Below are 22,049 nucleotides of genomic sequence, written 5' to 3'. Positions count from 1 at the left end.
ATCATTATGAAGTTGCCGATACGATACATACCTCGATACATAGGCCACGATACGATACATATCTCGATACAGTGAGCTTTCGATTCAATATGATATATTTCAAATCAATTCAATACAGTTCAATAAAAATAAAGACTAAATCATGTCTGTGATAATAAAAGTCTTTGTTAAACCAATTTTTGTGCAAAGTTCATAAGAAACACAAACATTTTAATCATCAAAACTGTGAAAATGTCAAATGTGTCGCATAAAAAAAAGTTTCCTTCCTCTAAACAAGCAACAAAACTGTAGCACTGTAACAAAATAATTTAGTAAAAATATACCAAAAAGTACTCTTGGTGATATATCGATACAGCAGCCCAAGATATCGATACTGTATCATCACATTAAGCGATACGATATAGCGATATTTCAATATTTTTTCACACCCCTACTAGATACTGACACACAAGACTAGAGCCTCTCGGGGCTGTCAGTCTGAAAATTTGAATATGTAAGTCACACCATAGTATAAGTCACAGAAAACACCCAAACAATAAAAAAAAGTGTGATTTATAGTCCGAAAAAATGTGGCGCTTGAATAATTTCTTGGCCCACTACTGTTTGAGTATTATTATTTTAAGTAACATTGCTTTTACAATTTATGTACAAACCATTTTTAGTCCCAGTAAATTGTGGCTTTGATATGTAAAACTGTATTATCAGACAAAAAAAATAACATCATAATACAAGAACTATATGCTGGTTGTGTGAAATGTCTTAGTTTTACAGATTATGCATTAAACAGTGATGGTTAAAATTCTCTAGTGGATAATCTTCAAAATTAAAAACACGTAAATGAAAATCTGCTGTTTATTGCAGTGAAATGACACTTTAAGAGGAGACACTTACATGATGGAATATTTTGTGATCATGACATAGGTAGACGGATCGTGTTTTAAAATTCTCAGATGAGTAGATTCTGTTTGGGTAAAAAAAATTAACCACAAACAACATAATTAAAAGAAAAGCAAGAAAATGTGTCATATGTACTTTAACAAACTACTTCTACTTTTGTACAAGAAAAGCATAATATGTCTTCTGTAAATGTTGTTCTTGGCTTCGACCTGGAGCTTTGGGGCAATAATCAGGAGGAGTCTTGACTGGGCGGAGTCTTAGTCTTCATATTCTACAAAGAGAAGTCAACGTGAACAGTCAGTACAAAAGGAAACATTCAGAAGCAGGGCAAATGTTGTAACGTAAATGTGCAACAAGACTTCAACAGTTCACTTGTCCACAGGAGCAGAGGCACAAACATTTGCACTCGCTCAATATTGTCATTTACAGTTCAGTTTTGCAGCAGAAATAATACACGCACTTCCTAATAGTACTGTATTTTTTCGGACTATAAGTCACACTTTCTTTCATGGTTTGGGTGTTTCCTGCGACTTATACTCCGGTGTGACTTGTATATTAAGACTGACAGCCACGAGAGAGCGTTCTAGTCTTGTGTGTCAGTTTTCTGCGCATGTCTCCTGCAGAAAAAGCCACTGTCCTGCTGCAAGTAGTGAAATATGCAGCAGAAAAAGAAAATCAAGCAGCAGAAAAAAAGTTTGGAGTGAGCGAGAAACTTGTGAGGGACTGGAGGAAAGCAGGATGGAGAAAACAGCTTCACGGCAACCGGGCAGATGCACCATGAAACTTTCCTGGAAGTCGCTGGAAGGATCGACAAAGCCTGGACTTCAGTGACAAACGAAGTTACACGGAGTTGCTCAGAAGTGACACAGAGGATGAAGAATTCACTGGATACAATGGATTTAGTGATTTAGTGTGAGATGGAGAGTTTGGTAAACTTATGTTCTGTTGTTTATGTTATAATTATCTGAATAACTGTTCATATGTGACGTTAACAGACCAGACGCCTTTTCAGCCTGTTGTTCTTTAGTCTATTGTTATTATTACTATAACTTGCCTTTCACGATGAAATGTTGGTTCCTGCGACTTATAGTCCGGTGCGACTTTTATGTTTTTTTCTTCTTCATTACACATTTTTTGGCTGGAGGAACTTATAGTCCAAAAAATACTGTAAATCACATTCAGCATGGCCCCAAGTTTCATGAGTTATTTTTCAGTTTATACTCACAGTGAAGCACCCAGATGAATAACTGAAACGTCAAGTTGTATGTTACTTGAGAATGGAGGGCCTAGTCTCAATCAAAGTTTATCTTAATTAACAAAATATGTGAATTTCTGAATAGTGCCATCGTGTTGAATGTACAGTGCACAGGGAATCCATCAATACATTTATTCCTCTATATTTAGTTTTTCCCCATTTACACTGCACATCTTGGTTTGTCAAATAAAAGATACTCAGATTATAATAATCAATGTAATCCAGGGTATCCCAAGGTTTGACTAAACCAAATTTAAGACCTTTTCAAGAGCACTTAAATGAAAATTAAGACCAACATCACGCCCATTATGCAGGCGAAAAACACCAGATCCAATTCTAATAATGAACAACCAACTACAGTCCTGTATCTAGAATCTAAGAGCCTCTGTGGATTAAATCAACACTTCCCCATGATTCATCCAACGTCTTCCTCCACTCTACTGATTGTTTACTCATTGCCGCCGGTGCCAGAAACCAAAGTATTGTTTGCTCAGACTCCAAATTAAACATTCATTCACATTACCTGATTTCATGTTGCTGTTTTTTTTTTTCTCCATTTAACTTTGCACTGCAGCCTGGTTGAGTCTACAAAAAAATGGGCTAATGAAATAATTTAAGACTTTTCAAGGCCATAATTTAAGAACAAGAAATTTAAGACCTTTCTTAAGACTTTTAAGACCCCGAGGCTGCCCTGTAATCAACACCACAGCTCTAGAGCCACTTCTGTCTCACTGTGGCACTTGCTGTTCTCAGTTTTCTCCCATCAACAAGCCTGACTCAATTCCAGTTCCACAAAGTCCAGAGTAAGGAGTAAGGACTTCTAAAACACAGTGATTTCAAAGTATTTACAGGGGTTAAAATGTGCACTTCAGACATATTTGTTACCTGTGGGTTTATGGCAGTACAGAGACAGCATGAGCCCAGTGGAGATGATGTATGGGCACAGCACCAGCAGGTGGCACACCAGAGCTACCACAGGAGGGCGGGCTGGAGGAGCAGGGGGGAGCGTGGTCAATGCTGCTGGGCACGAGGTCTGGGGTTTGGTCTTGTCCTGTGCACTGCCTGGAGATGAGAGTGATTTATGGTTATTGCTAGATAATCGTCTGACACTTGAGTTAACCTTGTTCCTAACCTTAAAAATACAATATGATGCAAAAATGAGCTTTAATTCATGTTAAAATGTTGTTTCCTCCTAAAAAAACAGACCTGTAGAAGTGTTTTGTTTCAATCACACATGTTTGAGTAATTCTTTATTAATAGTGTGTCTACATCTCCAAAGTCTCCACCTTGTGATGTCATGTAGTTGTAGTTTCTAAGTTAACAGCTCTTTTTACCTTTAGTTTAGTAGAGATTGGCCATTTAAGGGCTGAAATGAAATATTCAAATGATTCCAGTGAACGTGGAAGTGAACTTCCTGTGTTACAACATGACATCACAAGGTGAAACAGAATGTTTTAAATTTGACAGAAGAACTGAGCCTAAATATGCAAGATTTGTGTGGTTAACATTTTATAGAAACAAAACACAACTTCCAGTATGTTTTTAATGAGGAAAAAACATTGTAACAGAGATCAGAAAATAAAGTAATATAGACCCTTTAAACCAATGTTTTTCAAAGACTGGGTCGTGACCCTCAGGGGGGTCGCAAGAGATTAGTATTTTTCGGTCACCTTGTCATGATGTAAGTCTGCAATATACATGGTGAAGAGAAAATATACAGTTGTATACATGGATCTGTGACGTTATCGTCATCCTGGATAAGCATTTTGTCAGAATATTCTGTCCCCAGTAGGACCAGTATTTCTGTGCTTATTATGTTTTGATGTATTTTTTTGTTTGTTTGTTTGTTTTTGGTGGTACTAGAATAAAGTATAATTGCACATCCACTACAGTAGTTGGCAGTGACGCTGTCATTGTCAGACTGTGCGCAAGGAGAATTATGGTGGTCGGAGGGACTGATGGCGCTGATTAACAGCCATGTTTCAGTCAGTCTGTCCCAGAGCAGCTGTGGATACAATAGTAGTTTACCACCACCGGGTCTGGAGTGACTGAATAATGATGTGTAAAGCGTCTTTGTGACATACTTCTGTGAAAAGCACTATATTAAAAAAAACTTACTTAAATCTTACTTACTATAGACGTTACACCCCAGTCACGCTGATAAGACGCTTGAGTTTTTTCAGTGAAAACGTGACGAGTATCGACAACAATCATCTCGCTTTGTGAATGCTACTTGAGTAAACCAGCGAGCTCTGTTAGCATCATATAAGGTGGCAAATCAAACAAATCATAGAGGAGCTGATACTGCTGCAACATTAAACATGGTTTCTGTCACGCTGGATTATGCAAGTGCCTGGAACTATAACACGGACATCACCTTTAAAGACGAGGAGGACACAGGAGCGGACCACCTCATGATGCAGGTGAGCGCAGCGTGGAATACAGACGCACACATGCTGCGTGTGTCCCGGGAGTCACTTTGTAGACACAACTAAAATGTTTTCTCTCGTATGTAGGCGACTGAAGGCGAGGGTGTGATTTGTCCACGTTTGGTAGTGGTTCTGTCGAGTGGAGGGGTGCGAAATGTTTTCTTCTTCTTAGGGAGGGCGTGACAGAAAATAGTTAAGAACCACTGCTTTATTGTATTCTGTTATATTATTTTAGTCTATTTTTGTCTATGGTCAGTTTGTTCATTTGTTTTGACTGTTGGATTCATTGCATACTGTTATTGTTTGACATTTGTTCTTCCTCTGCAGAGTCTGGTTGGAGCGTGGGTTTCGTGGAGAGTTTGGTGATAGATGTTCTCACCTGTGTGTGTGTGTGTGTGTGTGTGTGTGTGTGTGTGTGTGTGTGTGTGTGTGTGTGTAAATGTGTGTATGCGTGTGGTTTTTGCACAACCCAGCTCTCACATTTGCATGTCTAGTTTATCCTGTACCGTTGCACAGAGCTTTAATAGGTGCTCTGCTACCTGGAGTAACTGTATCCTATTGTTGTATTTATTTATTGTATATTTTTGTTGTGTGTAGGGCAGATCATCACCGCGGACATGGCAGATGATGATGACAAGTACAGACAGTGTAGTGACGCTCTAAGTTCAGGCAAATACTCTTATGCGTAAGTTTGGTTCTTGTACAAATGATGTTAAGTTGTTATTGTTTATATCATATTGTTCACCATTGTACACAGCTCACCTCTGGATTAATTATATAAAAAACGGTTTGCAAAGACTCTAGGAGCTTTACGGTGCTTTTGAGGAGCCACGATGGACGAGTGCGACTGAAATGTTTGTTACTGCACGAGTGAACACTTTGCAAGCTGCACTAAGACTTTTAATGTACAGTTTTATCTGCAGACTGAACAGATCGGACAATAAAATAATAATGTCACTCACAAATATAAAATTCAGTGCAATAAGATATTCGTCCAGTTTGTGGAGACACTGGTGTTGTTGTCTTTTAAAAACATAAATATTGATTGTTTTGTATTGTCACTGTCCTTGTCTGTTTTTAAAATAGACCATGAGTCTGGAATAAAAATGATGATGATGATGATGATGATGATGATATGTATTGTGTGTGTGTTTTTTTTGTTTGTTTGTTTGTTTTTCCATAAGGGGAAACTTGACTGCTTCAGCTCTGCTTTAAACCTGTAGGCAGAAGTCACATGTGTCAGCTGGGAGCACATCTGGTACATGTGACTCACTGCATCGTTCTACAGCATACATAGAACTTTCAACTTTTAAATTGTCTGAAAAAAGTCATCTCTAAAGCCTAATGGCTAAATACAATAAGAACAGGCTGTCAGACTGTGAGTGAGAGCAGCACATGACCTTACTTACCTATGACGGTGATATGGCTGGGCTCAGACTGCTCTCTCTCCATCTCACACCAGTACCGACCACCATCTGACATCTGCACATGCGGCAGTGTCATTCGAGCTGTAGGTGTCCTCTTCAGTAGTTGTCCGTCTTTGTAGAATAGTGCTGACATCGTGGAGGAAGTCTTGTGTTGACATAATAAAGTCATATTTTGTCCCTCTGTCACTGGGAGCACAGGGCTCTGGAGAAGAACTTGTTTATCTGTAACACAGAGCATGGAGTATGGTGTATGGTGAAAGGCTGAGGTAAGTCCTCATGATCTGTGTTTAGTCCTGACAGCACAGTGCAGGGTATGCAACAATAAAGGAACAATAGGCAATCTTCAGATAACTAGTTCTACTATTCTGGTAGTGTGCCTGTGCATCATCTCTTCACACTAATAAAGCTCCAGACTGTTCTCACCAGTGACAGTGATGTGGACAGTGTCCGAGCTCTGTCCCTCGGGGTTCTCACACCAGTACACTCCTGTGTCCACTCGGGGCCGTACGTCATAGATGGTGCAGGTAGGAGGGTTCCACGTGGCCCAGTTCTCACAGTGGGTCCGGGCTGATTTGGAAGTGTTTCTCTTCACCTTCCAGCCGTTATCTTTACAGCTGATCTCCACAGTGTCCTTTTGAAAAAACTGGGAGCGTCCTGGCCTCACAACAAGAAGATCTGCAAGTGTGAATAATGAGCTTAATTTGTCTAATAAAATAACAGGATGAATATTGGTCTCTCTGACGCAGCTGTGAGAGACAGGGCATGTGTGTATCAGTGTGAGTGTGTGTGAGTGTGTATCAGTGTGAGTGTGTGTGAGTGACTTTTTTTTTCTTATCTGACCCTACACATAAACTAAAAGTGCCACAAATTTAACACTAAGTTGAAGGTCCCTGGAACACATTTAAAAATCTATTATACCCATATATCCTATTATACCTTGGCTTCACTTTTCTGGGAATTATCTCAATTTAATAGGCCATTTACACTATATACATGTATATATATATATATATATATATATATAACTACAATATTATATCCTTTAAAATAATTATATGCACAGAATCCAGTTAAACCCACCTTGATCTGTGATGTAGAACAGCAGAGTGGTCAGTACTGCAGACAGAAACCAAAACGTCTGTGAATTTGACATTTAACACACTTGTACATGTTACAATACAAACATAAAATAGTTATTTGTTACTTGTGTTATTTTACATTTTTGCTCACAATTTTTTTTGTGTGTGTGAACCTAAATATAGAATAAATAAAATAATAATTCACAGAACTCACAGAACAGTGACACCGCTCCCATGGCCCTTCAGTTCTCAGCGTTCTATCCAACTCAGTAATGGGTCCTTGATTCAAATATGAGCATTTTATAGATACAGAAAAGCATAATAATAAAGTGAGGCGTGCAGAGGTTTGAAGGCAGCACTTCCTGTCATGCCAGGTGGAGGCTTTTGTGGTGGACTTTTTTACCAAGTGATCATTGACTCATGTCAAAACCACACCACAGCAGCATGATGCCCTCTTCCTCTTCATTTCTCTGCAGTTTCACACTCCAGACAAAGCTTTTGATAACTGTAAGGGGCCAGTTAGGGTGACCAGACGTCCCGAAATAGTTGTTGTCCCAAATCACGAATCCGGCCCTAAATGTCCAGAAAATTACACTCAGACAGAATACTGAATAGTTCTTTTCTGATGAACATGAAAAACTGTTGGTAAAGAGGTTGAGTCGACTGCATGCAGCCCTGACTGCTGCTGATAGGCTGCACACAGACTCTGACGGCTTCTAAGTGGCTGCAAGTAGCTCAGCTACAATCTATCTGTTTTGTTTATTTTTTACAGTGAGGCATGAATATGCACTGACGATAAACTAATTCATTCATTCCACATGGCTTATGTACCAGAACCCCAACACGCCGATATGCAAAAGTGTCAGTGCAGGTAACTGGAGGAGTGGGTGGAAGTACCCATGGATTGCCAAAGCCCTAAGTGATGAAATGTAAAGTATGTAGAAAAGAGTGTGGTGTTTCTCACGGAGGGGAGGCAGATGTTAGACTACATGCTTACACTGTTGGTCTGTACTGTACTGCTGGAAAGACTTGATCTTTGATTTAAAAAATGTTTGTGACCTTCACAAATTTCAGCCAATCTCATCTGGTCACCCTAGACCAGACCTGGGCATTGTGCAGCTCCTGGGCCACATACTGTGCTTTGGTCGACTCTGACCGACCCGTTTAATCTAATTTGAAATGACAAAATAAACATATTTTATCATTTTACCTGATGCAAGGACTAAAGCTGCATTTTATTTTAGAGGTGTTTTGTTCATTTCATTTTTTGTAAAACAGTCTCACTTTTTCATTGTTTAGTCAAAACATAAACTCTTACCAGTCTGACCAGCTCTTCAAAACAATGTTATTTACTGCTTTTTATAAAGAAATACAATGAATATTATGCAGAAGTTCTTCATTTTGTCCCTCCACAATATTTTCTGTTTCTCATGTGGTCCCATGGAAAAAATAACTGTCCACTCCTTCCCTAGAGCCAGTACAGAAATGTAAATATTTAAAAATATCACCCGAAAATAACTTGAGTCTCTTTCAGTCTGTCCATTCTGGCTGGAACCCACTGCAAGTCTTTTCCTTTAATAAATGAAAAGCTCTCATGTGAATATCTATGGTTGCTCGGTGACGTCCCCCACCACACCACTGTTCGCGGTGGCCTGTGTCGGCCACACCCCCCGTGCACCTCGTCTCCCTGTACGCTGCTCTGCCTGCTGTCCTCTAGCACATTGCTTCTGTCCCAGAGTAACAGTTTCTTTTGGAAAAATAAATCAGTTTAATGGCTAATTATAGCCAGTATAATTTCTTGTTTTAACAAAATATACAACAATATTATTCAATGGAAACATTCTCAGAGGTTTCAAAAGTACAACAAAGACGATTTTACATTCAAATACCATGAGTTCATTTAAAGACTAAAAACTCCAAACGTGCCATTCATTGCCACTAATTCACCACTGCCAGCATGGCGTCTCTGTCAGATTCAGTCACGTGGGTGCAGGAGCTCCATGCCTTTACTTTGTGCTCTCCCCCACCTGACCTCCCCCCCCAACATCACACACCAGGAATCACACACCGTGCTGCAACAGCATCACCACAGTCACAGTTTTTAGACACAGAGAATGGCTCAAGTGAGAATCCTCCCACATCTGTCTCCTCCTACCTCAAAGAAAAGCTCTCGATTTACTGCTCAATCTACATCCCTGCTCTCACCTATGGTCCTGGTTTAGTCCTGGTTTAGTTCAGTCCTGGTTTCTTCTGGGTTTAGTCCTGGTTTAATCCTGGGTTCGATCTCTGGTTGTACTCTCACCTCTGGTCATGAGCTTTGGGCAATGACCTGCAGTCATGTGTTTATGATCAGACACACAGCTGTTAATCGGGGCAGTTCTGTGTGATGTCACCAACTGCTGGAAATTGCAGAGGCCCTGGAGCCAGCACAAACATTTAGATGTGTTTGAACAGAAAGATGCAGATTTACCAAGTTTGCACTAAAATGACCAACAAATGACTAAGAACATTAAATAAAACTGTTAAAACATCATATACACAGTTTAATAACAATAAAGGTGGATTTGGTGTTTAGTTACACTTTAAAGAAAAACCTGTTTTATAACAGGTACTAGCCCTCCACCCCCACCCAGATACAAAAGCGAGCCTCCTCACAAAGATTGTGTGCCTTCAAAATAAAAGTTCAAAGATCATTTATAACATACTTAAGTTAAATACCAAAGAGGGATTATTAAAGCTATATTCCTCATGGGCAGGCCACCGTAAAGATAACACACAATTTGTCTGGGCATGTCACGCTGGAATAATTATGCACTCTGTCTCCTCGTGCACACACACACACACACACACACACACACACACACACACACACACACACACACACACACACACACACACATACACACACACACACACACACACACACACGCACACACACGCACACACACACACACACACACACACACACACACATACACACACACATTGTTTCAGTCTGAATCTATGCACCTTGGGACACGTGTGCAAATTGCACGCTCACTGGTTGAAAGTGCCAGGTGTCCTAAAATCATGCATAAAACATAAAAATGCACACAAATATAAAACACACTGAAATTTTAATTCATTTATAGGTTCGTATTTATTCCAACGTGACCTTTTTCGTCACTTCCGCAGTCTGTCAACATCCTTCGGGTGAGAATTGTCGGAATGAGTCTGCATGTAACAACGCGTGCAAGCATTTTGCAAGCAAACCTGGTGTTTTTGGTCCTTATAGTGAACATTTTGTGTTCACATTCTGAGGACGCATGTGAGTAATTCTGGAATTTCTGCTTTATATAGTGTTTTTATTAAGATTATCAGTTTTGATTCCACATATCTGGAACACAGCTAACGGTCTAAGGTACGAACGCATGGGTCTGTTAGCCATTTAAGCTATGCCGGCGTGTCCAAACTTTTTTTCATTAAGGGCCACAGATCTAAACACAGACGAAGCACAGGGCTGATCGAGGGCCATAGACTGGTGCTCAAAACAGTGAATAATTGAAATATGTGCAGGTTTAACACGTTAGTATGAATAAAGACTGATCCTCGAAACCACACACTAAATATTTAGTATTTGTTTCATCAAGGTAGATTTTCAAGAAACTTGCTGAAGTTCATTTTTATTTGATGCAAACTAATTTGGGCCAATTCACCTGGAAGCCTGAGGGCCAAGAAAAAATTGTCTGAGGGCTGCATTTAGCTCCCAGGCCATAGTTTGGACATGCCTGTGCTGTGCTGTCAGCTTTAGTGCCAGGCCTAAATATAATAGAAGGTGGGGGTCCTGCTGCCATCTCCTGAATGGAGGAAGACCAAAATTTGAATAGAAAATAATGATTTAACTCAAATCTATGTTGTCACTTGATAACTTTAAGAAAACTGTAAAGCAGATGTGTACGAACTGTGACCTGTCAGTAGCTTCTGTATAGAGACATCCAATAAAAACAGTGAGAATCTACAATATAAATAACTTCTAAAAATAAATTACTCTTATCGTCACATACTCTTATCTATTAATTGTGGTAAAATTATAACTAAACAATGTATTATGTGCACTGATTTTACTTTTTGTTTTTTTCACAGACCAAGACATTTTGGGTTGCGTAGGGCAAAATGTAACCCTATTTAAAGATATTCCCAGGCAGGAAAAAAAAATAACTGAATGCAAAACAGAAAAGGGTGAGGATTTTGCTTGTTTCAGAAACGGCAACCTACTTGAAGAGTGTAAACATCTGCAGTACTCCATTGAATTCAAGCTGAATAATAGCTGGATATCTCTGGTCCTGACAAACTTTGAGCCTGAACCACAGCGGTCAGTACGTGTGTTAATCTGGGATCTGAATCTGAAGATGTCTGGAGAAGAAATCTCACAGTCCTTGGTAAGCAGTTTCTCTTCCTACATCTTTTAATCAAGATGACATGAAAACAGGATCAAGTGTCCTCAAAGTGGCATCACACTATTTCTGTTGACAAATAAAAGGTATTAAATATTTTAGGGGCATTTCAAATAAGTGTGTCTGTGCATAACAGTTGTTCCCAAAAAGTTTTAGTCATGAGTACCACCTAAGTGTTTGAGCACCCCGTACTGGTGCGCTTCAGATTATAGAATGTGATTATGTTGTTCTTCCAGATGGGGGCAAGAGACAGTTTTTTTATATTAATTACATTATACTTTGCCATAAAATATCAGAAAAGTAAATTCCCAAATATAGAATCTGATCATTTCCATTACTGACTAGACCCAAGACTTATATTACATCAAAAATCAACAGTTGAACAATGTTAATTTTAAATGCCCCCCATCTGTGTTAAATAAATTTAATATATTATTTAATACAGATAGAATGTAGTAATGTCATCTGAAACCCAGCAATTAATAGTACTGGCTTTTTTTTTTTTTTTTCAAAAACAGAGTCAGTTGCAGAACCAGGCTTTTCCACCAACTCACCTGATCTCCTTAACAAAGCAGAAGAGTTCACATCTCGTCCCACTGTCCCGGGTAAGTCTGCCCTCTGACGCTGCACAGCTGCTCCAACATCTTCTACCTAACGAATGAGATGTTTTGTAAAGTCTGGGGATGTTGTTGAAATAATTATTGTGAAACATTATGATACTACTGTGTAAAATGGGCACATTTAGACACTGATATTTGTGTCTCCTACAGAACCTGATTCCTCCACCATCTCACCGGACCTCCATAACAACACACATGGACCCACATCTAAAGACAATGACACCGGTATCTATCATTCTCTCTCTCTTTTTTTTTTTTCAGTACTGCAGGTCTGTTCTCATGTGGTGAAGGACTAACTTAAACTTAAGCCTAAAGGCCTAAGCTTAAAGAGCCCATCTCATGCAGAATAACTCTTTTCACATTGTATCTTCTGCAAATAAACAAGCACAATTTGGGTTTTGGAACATCCATTACACAACAGTTATGAAATCTTACTGATTTCTTGCAAAGCGCTTTGTGCTACGTCAAACGCATCATAGGTGTATCTGCTGCGTCATCGTTGTAGCAGCTTTAGTTCGTTGTCACGTGGGAGGGTGGTAGAAATACACTGCAGTTTGTTAAAAAAACACTGAATCAATCTAAAAACCACTTCACCGACATATACAAGGCCCACACATCACTCTTAGAAGGTAGAAAGCTCTGAAAAGTTGATTTTGCATGAGATGGGTCCTTTAAAAACTAAACTCTGATTATCTACAATCTGACAGCAAAGGATTTCACACATGAACAAACAGGGAGAAGAGTCTGACCTACACAGACACATCTTACAAACAGTATTCAGTGAGATGTAAATGTCTTGTCTGAATGAACGTAAAGAATTCATGCAAAATTACAAAAGTATGATGCATTTGCTATTTCAACAACTTTACTTTTTTTTTTAAACTTTCTTATAAAATTTACAGATGTAAAGGCAAAGAGCTGTGGTCACACACTACATTTACATACACACAATTTTTGTGCTATTGCTAAATTACTAAATTCCTAGCCCCCGTTCACACCCATCCAGTTCTCTGACCACCTGTAGGCTGGGACAAAACTGGTCTGACAAGTTTTGGGGCAAAGACAAATTGACTTTGGTTGTTTAGTGCAGTTCTCTGTGCATGTAAACTATAAACATAGTGAGTGAGATCAGAACTAAAGCTTCTGAGCAAATGAATGAAAACACAGTTTGAAAGTTAATCAGGAAAACATGCTTTGAGATACAATAATAAAGCATATAATAAATAAATAAAGCAGCATGAGACAATAAAACAACAGCCTCTGGTTTAAATCACATGTCTCTCAAATGCAGAAGACATCTCCTCTCAAAAGTACACAATAAAATATTCAACTTTAATTTAAGATAAATAAGCGCTTGGAGCTTCTGTTGATTCTGCAGAAATCTGCTGTTTGTGAGTCCTCTGAACGGAGCACGTGTCTCTCTGACTGGTTAATCCTCCTGTCAATCATGCTCTCTGAAATCAGGGAGACGGGACACAGCTCCAGATCTTTGTAAAGTTTTGTCAAAGCCTGTGGGTCTGGTTGGTCTGGTAATTGCAGATGTTTTGTGAAAGTGATTGAAAAAGTCTGAAGGAATGTGAACATGAATGTTAATCCTCCAGACTCTTAGATTAAGAACACAAATTTACCCACAGGTTAGATAAAGTCATTACTGTAACGAAACTTTATCCTTAAGTGAAAAAGTGGGGAAGAGGGTTTTTTTGTTTTTGTTTAGTTTTTTTATGTGTGAGAGAGCCAGCATCAACAGGACTTGTATTCACACAACTAGAACCTGTTGCTGAAATTCTTTCAGAATGACATTAAACATTTGCCCTGATCACCACTGAGAATTGAGTGAAAAAAGTAAAATGGCAGTAAATTATATTGTAACACAATTACAAACCCTGTTCTTTGTTTGACACATACTTTTTATTGACTTTTATTTAATCAGGACAGTCCTGCTGAGATGAACAATCTCTATCAGAGGGGTCCTGGCCCCACAGAGATACTATAGTACAGGGGTGCTCAATACGTCGATCGCGATCTACCAGTCGATCGCCAAGGTCGTGTGGGTAGATCGCCGTGTCTCGTCTCGGACTCGCGTTTGGACTCAGTCTTGTCTCTCACTCGAGGTCTGACACTCAACACGTGCAATCATATTTCATTACGGCCGCTGCTGTTGGTAATAAACTTGTAGCGGGTGCAGGAGCGTGTGGGGCGTCTCAGTGCAGCCTGTGCGCTCATTTGAAACCCGCGGAGACTCTACGGCGCATCACAAACACACACGCTCCCTATGCACGGCTCGTCTGCAACAGCGTGTGCCCTCGTGTACCAGCGTGCATCACAGGGCAGGTTCAACTTCCTAAACATCCTACCTAAAAAACAAACCCTCCCACAGTGTGGCTGATTAGAAGAGTAAGACGAAATGTGAAGCAAAAGCGAGTCTAAATTTGTGTTCCAGTGTTGGCACAAAGCAGGTCTACAGCATAGAGTGGATCTACAGAACAGACCTACTGCCACATTTGGCTGAAGTTTTTCTAACAAAAGTGCACAAATGCATCTGTGTTTGTCACAATGTGCGTTTGGTTTGGTAAACATGCAGAGGCTGGTAAATATCACTGCAAAACCAGAAAAGAATGTAACTCAGTTTGAACTTTAAAAAACAGGTTTAAAAAATCTTCCTTCACTTTTTTCACAGTTTTGTGTAAAGTGCCAGAGGAAGTTCTCTTAAAGAAGAGGTTCTCAAACTGTGGGTGAGGGTCCAAAAAAGGGGCACAAAGTGTTTCAGACAGTTTGCTTGGCTTTGTATTAGGTAGATCATTTTGACTTGGTCATTTTGTAAGTAGCTCACATGCTGAAAAAGTGTGAGCACTCCTGCTATAGTACATGTTTTTAGTATTAGGGGAAACTGGAGCTGGAGGTGCACTTTGATGGACTGACATATTCACTCATCAGAGAAATTAGTCAAAATTATTATTATTATTATTATTATTATTATTATTATTTATGTGTTTTTTTTTTTTTTTTACAAAGTCACATTTGTTTTTCTTTTTTCCTGTCTAGGTCACAAGTCTGAAAAAAGGACTGGCTGGAGTTCGGGAAGTGGCCTGCTTTTTATTCCAGTATGCTACTTTTGTCTATTTCTTTACTGTCAGTACAATATGCACGCAAGGAACTAGTTACATTTTGTGAAGAATAACATCCTTGAAGTATTTAAAATGCTATAATTAAGAAGGAAGAAAAATGAAGTATACAGACAAAATATTGTTGGACTTACTGTTGTTTAAAATAACAGCACATTACTAGAAGAAGAGAGTTCTAAAGCATAATTGGTTTCATTAGATTTTGAAATTTGAATTTTCTCACTAAACTCTGCAAAAAAAAAAAAAATCTGAATTTCAGGTGATGACTTTTTGAGTATACTTTTTCAATTGGTTTAAATTTTTGAGAAAAAAAATATTAAGAAAATTTAATATTCAGCACAAGTATTTTCAAGCCCTCAAATTTAACAATCAAATGTCAGAGTGTAAAATTCTCAGTGAAAAAAATTGCAGTAAAGATCCAAGATGCCAAGGCCTAAGCAGTGGATGTGGGTGACTGAGGGCAGGGGCTGTTTCCTGTTGGTCTATATCTTTTGTGGAGTGTGGCCTTATAGTTCAGGATCAGTGAGATGAGGTTTTGATGAAGCTAAACCTGTGTTCGATTATCTTCCAACTCCCACTTGGATCTCGGATTTGACGTCACGCCCATCTTAAAGTGTATTATTATGTTTCATGTATTGGACCACATGGATTATGATTATGACTATTCCCTCATCTAATGAAAATGCTGCCACTTTAGTTCATTACATTTCTGAAATTTGCATTTCATTTTATATTATGATTTCTCTTCCGTTACAACCTTAAGGACGTTAACCCTCTCAGGCTCAAATTAATTTTTAGTATTAGGAAAAATCTGATATTTGGGGAAAATGATAATATGTGGTAGTATTATACAATCCTGACTTTTTTATACCCTTTGTGAACAAAAAAAGTATTTTGCACTTCTGGCAGGCCGTTTGCATGGAGCCATTCTTGCACAGTCTGCATTGTCCATATTTATCAGCATGGATGGGAGAAAAGGCTCCTGAGTAAAAAAAAAGCTCATAAAATATGGATGTGGAGTAAGTAGGTAACTGGCATTTAGCTGTTGCAAATCTGCAACGGCTGCATGGAGAGGGTTAACACTTGTTAAGTCAAGTATTTGTTCAATACTATTGGCCTCACCACAACACTGACTCCCATATCCATGGGCAGTGATACGGACGTGGTGAGGTATTGCAGTGATACGAGTGACTGAAACTGTCATTTAAACCACCAAAGTGTCCAAACACAATGAAAACACTTGATATGTACACGTCACAGTGGGTGTAGCCATATTGGGTTCTAACTTGAAATCCTTGCTCAGTCTGCTTTTTCTGCCACCGAGGTCCGACTCGCGACATCACAGGAAAAGGGGCGTGTCACTTGTGTTACTAGGCAACTTCCTCGGAAAACCGATTCGGAAGGATAAACAAATGCAGGAAAACTCTGACCAATCAGATTAGTTCCCTACATCATTTCCTGGTTGTTACTAAGACAATCAACTCACTTAGGTGAATTGATTGCCTGTTCCTTGGCATCTTGGATCTTTGTTACCAACACAAACATTTTAAATACATGAACTGAAATTCAGAATGAAAACAAGTGAAAAATGTTTTTTCAGAGTTAAAAAATTCAACATGAGAAATTCAGTGAGTTTTACAATTCTAAATCTGATGAAACCAATGAGCTTCCAGAGCTATTTACAGCACTGAATTCAGCATGAAGTTCACTTACTTGAACTGAATTTGTATGATAAGCTACTTTTGTGTTTGTTTACAACTACAGAAATTTTGATGACTCTTGACTTGGACTCAAATATTATGTATTGTTTGAGTATTTTAATTCAGTATTTTAAATTTGTTTCTAGGGGTGTAACGATATCCAAGTCCTACGATACAATATCATCACAGTATGAACCTCATGGTACGATATTTATTTCAATATCGTCAGAAAGCTCACGGTATGGTGGGGGTGCTCACGCACCGTTTGATGGATTGTCGGAGCATTGCGGTTACTGTAGTCAGGAGCCTCACAGAGTCCAACAGAAGCTGAATCGCATTGGCGCACAAGAAGTGAGCTGTTTTTTTCAGACTTATGCAAATTAGCCATGTGGCTTTAAGTTTAAGTCGCTGGTGTGTCTGCAACAGGCGCACTGGTCGATGACGCAGCCACAAAGGATTATGGTCCATGTAGTGGACACAGGAGCGGACTGAAAATTCTTATTTTTGCCTAAAGGCACACAGTTTAATACAGTGACAAGACCACAACAATATTGTGGCAAATTTACTATGACGATATTCATGATATCACCAATATTGTTACACCCCTATTTGTTAATGTTTACATGTTTACATGTTTACATGTTTACGAAGTTCCACCTTCCAACAAATAGAAGGGCCTCAGGACTGTTTTTGGTACGGTTAAGGGTCTCTAGTAATGATAAATGCATTTGCAATTACTGCACTTTATTTTGGTCTGAGTGTAAGATGGAAAACATTTTGGGGGACAGAGCGTGATAAAGCTGCCTACAGGGAGGAGGCCCTAAAACTGACCAAACAAGTCTAATCTGTTAAATGCCATTATGAATCAATTTTTACACATCTTATATCTGTATGGAATAAATGAGGAGAAAATTCAGTTTGTCGACTGGACAAAAGTTAGTTTGGTTGAAGACGTTTCACAGTTCATCCAAGCTGCTTCTTCAGTTCTGGTCAGACGCTGGTGGACACTTCCTTATATTTGCAGGGAGGAGCTTAACTAACTGACACAAACACACCTACTTGTTTACAGTTTTTGTTAGTTGGGCCTATTGACCTGTACAGGGTGTTTGGTCTAATTAGCATAACAATTCATGGCCATAATGAAGCTTCCACACCTCTGGACCTGACCTGGCTACACCTGTTGTTCTCTTGTTTGTTTTGAATTAGGTTTGAGGATGGAGTTGTAAATAGGAGATAGTTGGTGTCTGAGTCCTCCATTTCTGCTTAGAGAAGAATTCTCTTTCTTAACAAAAATGTCTTCTTTCACTCCCCTCTCAAACAAATTTTTCTCTCTGGCTAAAATCTGTACCTCGCTGTCCTCAAATAAGTGGCCTGTGGCTTTTAAGTGGAGTTGTACAGCAGACTGAGGTTCACTGCTGCTCTCTCACCTGTGTTGGTTCATCCTCTTGTGAAGTAGCTGTTTAGTGTCTCCAATGTAGCGTTCACTGCAATGAATGGAGTAGACCACATTGCTTGGTTTGTGGCTCGGTGTTTTGTCCTTTGGTTGGACCAGTTTCTGTCTTAGAGTGTTTGTAGGTTTGAAATAGACCGGGATCTCATGTTCTCTGAAAATCCTCTGTAGTTTTTCAGAAACACCAGCCATGTAGGGAATAGTTACCCCCTTTCTCCTGGGTTCTGATTCTCTGTTGTTCTGTTTTTTAGTTCTCTTGGTTTTGTTGAAGGCCCATTTTGGATATCTCCGCAAACAGAGAGGGCTTTCTGCACATGTTGTTCTTCTTTCTCCTTTCCCTCTGTGCTTGTGGGCACCACTTGAGCCCTGTGTTGTAGTGTCCGAACAACTCCAAGTTTGTGTTGCAGTGGGTGGTGAGAATCAAAAAGTAGGTACTGGTCCGTGTGTGTGGGCTTCCTGAAGACCTCAACCTGGAGTCACAGGTCTTCTCGTATCGTTACTGCACAATCTAAGAAAGCCAATGTGTTGTTCTTGGCATCTTCACAGGTGAATTTGATGTTAGGATCTACAGCATTAATATGTGCAGTAAATGGTTCCAAATCTTGAGTTTTGATTTTAGAAAAATTATCATCCACATAACGATACCAATGTGTGGGTGGAGTTCCTGGATAAGAGGTTAAGGCCCTCTGTTCAAATTGTCCCATATATAAGTTAGCAATGATAGGAGAGACCGGTGAGCCCATAGCACAGCCATGGATCTGCCTGTAGAAGTTCCCTCTGAACTGGAAATAGGTGGTATTTAAACAGATTTCCAGCAGTTGGCAGATTTGATCCGGTGACAGTTTAGTTCTCTCTTCTAGTTTGGTATCCTGCAGTAGTCTCTTCCTTGCTGCTTCCACTGCTACTGATGTGGGGATACATGTGAAAAGAGAGGTCACATCAAAGGAAACCTTTGTCTCATCCAGGTCGAACTGGAGATGTTTAATTTTGTTCACATATTAGGCTATGTTCTCAATATTGTGCTCCGTGTTACCCACCAAAGGGGCCAAAATGGTCTTCAGGTGTTTGGCCACATTGTACGTGATGGAGTCTGTGCTACAAACAATGGGTCTGAGAGGTTCTCCCTGTCTGTGAATCTTAGGGAGGCCGTAGATACACGGAACGGAATCACCAGGATACAGTCTATAATACATCTGTCGATCGATGACTTCTTCCTTCTCCAACTTCTGCAAGCAGTCAATGATCTTCTTTCTGTATCCACTGGCGGGGTCTCGTTTTAGTAATTCGTAGGTAGCGGTGTCACAGAGCATATGGAATAAAGTTAAACATTTTCTGGCAATAGATGACCAATATTTCAGGCAGAGGCTCTTGGTGGTGTGTATTTGGGGTGGTGGTGTTTGTGGCCTGTATATTTTTATGTGGCAGATTACGCTGCTGCTGCTGGTGGTTTTCTGTTTTCAGATACTCTCAGATTATCTGTCATAACAACAAATATCTCAGAGCACTTTAAGGCCACACACCCAGCACTTTACATCTTAAAAGAAATTTTTTTTATATTTGCACAGCACTAGCACAGCAATGCGGTCCCATGGTGTTCCTTGGGGATGCATGCTAAAAAATCACCATGTTTGTATTATTTTGAACAAAGCAAAAAGCTCTGGTACGATTTCTGAATTAGATTAACTAATTGTTAAGTGCCTAGAAAAAATTCTACCTATTGAGCAGCTTTGGAAAATTGAATTGAGGGATCACTCTGCATGGGGTTGGAACCAGATTTGGTCCAAGATCTCCCTTTCATTGAGGAATCCCAATCACCAGATGATTCATTACAAAATTATTCACAGTTTATTTATATCCTAGGAGATTACATCAAATGAAAATAAAAGACAAACCACAAAACTGTGGGCACTTTCCTACATATGATATGGGAGTGGAAAACGTCACAAAGACAATGTCTAATAGGACATTGTCTTATGTCCTATTAGACATTAGATGTCTAATAGTCTTAATAGGAATAACCACATGCCTAAACTAAGTCTAACAATTAATGATCGTTGTATATTACGAGCAGGTCTTACAGCTGCCAAAAAAATAGTAATATGTTGGTGGAAATCAGTTCAACCTCCTGACTGAGAGAATTTCTCTTATCTTACAGAGAAGTCATTGAACTGGAGCTTTCTGCTGCTTGAATACATGAAGCAAAAGCCAAAAACATTTCTTGCTGGTCCAATCAACTGACCAAACTGAGACCTGAATGTATTGTGTTATTCGTGAGACTTTTCATTATGGTATATGTTTACAGAATGTATAACTGTGGAACATTTATGTATGTAAATGATAACGAATAAAAATTTGATTAAAAAAAAAAAAAAGCTCAGATTAATGTCCTGAGCTTCAGACAGAGCAGTGCTTACAGTTAGCATCACACCCCAGGGAGTGCTGATTACATCAGCTACAAAGTACTGCAATACTGCAGATGTGTGATGTATTCATAGATATTATTTTGTGTGACATTGTTGTTTTAAAAGTTTTTGATGTAAATAAAAATAAAAACATTAAGAAAACTTTTTGCCTCTGAGACTCTTTTCTTCATTTAAGCCACTCATTCTGACGCCCTGTTGGAGTTGGGGCTCTGCATACTTTCCAGGCGCGGCTTACTCGCAGTGGATACCATACACAGCCCAACCAGCGCTACCAGTGGTTTCTCTCTCTCTCTCATCCAGCTTGGGTCCTCTTAACAAGAGGCCTGGGACCTGGAGAGTTCTGCACAGTATCTTTGCTGTTCTCAGTACTGCACTTTTCTGGACTGAGATGTGTGTTGTTTTTCCCGGTATCTGTTGTAGTCACGCTTCCATTTTGGGGCTTACAGCTCCGAGTGCTCCGATCACCACGGGCACCACTGATGGAATTTCCAGGCTCTCTCCAGCTCCTCCTTGAGCCCCTGGTATTCTCTAGTTTCTCGTGTTCCTTTTTCTTGATATTACCATCGCAATCATCATGTATTCGAGAATAATTGTAGTCATGTAATTGTCATGAATTACATTTAAAATCATAGAAGTTACTGAGAGCAGCACAAGTCCCAATTTTCCCAATCCACCTGTGTCTTTGCTCTTTCCTAAACCCACAAACTCACACAACAGTCCTCTATCTCCTGCGCTGTAGATTGAGGTTTAATGATTATATTCCTCTTCAAACGTTTCACTTTCACTTCAGATTTTTTACTTTTAGTTAAGTACAAGTTTGGAAGCTGTACCTGTAATTTAGTAAATTTTTAGCCATGTCACTGTACTTTAACTTGAGTAGAAATTTGCAGTAGGGTCAATCCATATGAAGTGAGCCATTTTCAAGGAATCCCCTCTATGAACCATCTCAGATTTGTCTTAAAAATTTTCAAAAAAAATTCTAAAATAACCAAATGAAATAATCTCAAATTTTAGCTCAATCCCTTGAGTCGTTCCTGAGTTTTGGCCCATTTTGGGGCCATGCTCACTTTTTCGGAAGCCTTAATTTATAAGCATGTTTGAGAGACCATAACATCATCAAAAATAGAACTAGGAAGCTGAAAATTTGTATAGTACAGTAGAATTTTGGTCATAGATTCTGAATCTGTTGTCAAATATTGGGTATCTTTATTAGG

At 39.2% G+C, this 22,049-nt stretch overlaps 1 protein-coding gene and 1 pseudogene across 2 annotated transcripts; both read right to left on the bottom strand.

The window, feature by feature from the left end:
- Positions 1 to 656: 656 nt before the first annotated feature.
- LOC110168193 (low affinity immunoglobulin gamma Fc region receptor II-like) lies at positions 657 to 7,377 on the bottom strand. Of its 2 annotated transcripts, none has more exons than XM_020933614.2 (6): positions 7,302 to 7,377; positions 7,089 to 7,124; positions 6,432 to 6,683; positions 5,991 to 6,230; positions 3,038 to 3,214; positions 657 to 1,168 (listed from the first exon to the last, which is right to left on the bottom strand). In XM_020933614.2, exons 1-6 carry the CDS (start codon positions 7,321 to 7,323, stop codon positions 1,155 to 1,157), a joined length of 741 nt encoding a protein of 246 aa, XP_020789273.2. In that variant the 5' UTR covers positions 7,324 to 7,377; the 3' UTR covers positions 657 to 1,154. The 2 variants fall into 2 exon arrangements, with proteins under 2 accessions (XP_020789273.2, XP_055004623.1); XM_055148648.1 differs by lacking the exon at positions 657 to 1,168 and adding an exon at positions 2,589 to 2,737.
- A 10,516-nt stretch (positions 7,378 to 17,893) lies between these two features.
- On the bottom strand, positions 17,894 to 19,936 carry LOC110168191 (uncharacterized; annotated as a pseudogene).
- Between the last annotated feature and the right edge of the window lie 2,113 nt (positions 19,937 to 22,049).

Source organism: Boleophthalmus pectinirostris, unplaced genomic scaffold, assembly GCF_026225935.1.
Source record: "Boleophthalmus pectinirostris isolate CB_2022bp ecotype Guang Dong unplaced genomic scaffold, ASM2622593v1 HiC_scaffold_12, whole genome shotgun sequence".
NCBI classification, from domain to species: domain Eukaryota; kingdom Metazoa; phylum Chordata; class Actinopteri; order Gobiiformes; family Gobiidae; genus Boleophthalmus; species Boleophthalmus pectinirostris.
This window is presented reverse-complemented; position numbering and strand designations above follow the sequence as displayed.

Excerpts from the sequence above, each read along its gene's own strand:
- LOC110168193 (XM_055148648.1), bottom strand. The coding sequence starts at position 7,323 with ATGGGAGCGGTGTCACTGTTCT. Across the intron at positions 6,684-7,088 it reads GTTCTACATCACAGATCAAG|ATCTTCTTGTTGTGAGGCCA; the intron begins GTGGGTTTAACT and ends TCACACTTGCAG. Across the intron at positions 2,738-3,037 it reads GTACTGCCATAAACCCACAG|ACTCAACCAGGCTGCAGTGC; the intron begins GTAACAAATATG and ends ATTTTTTTGTAG.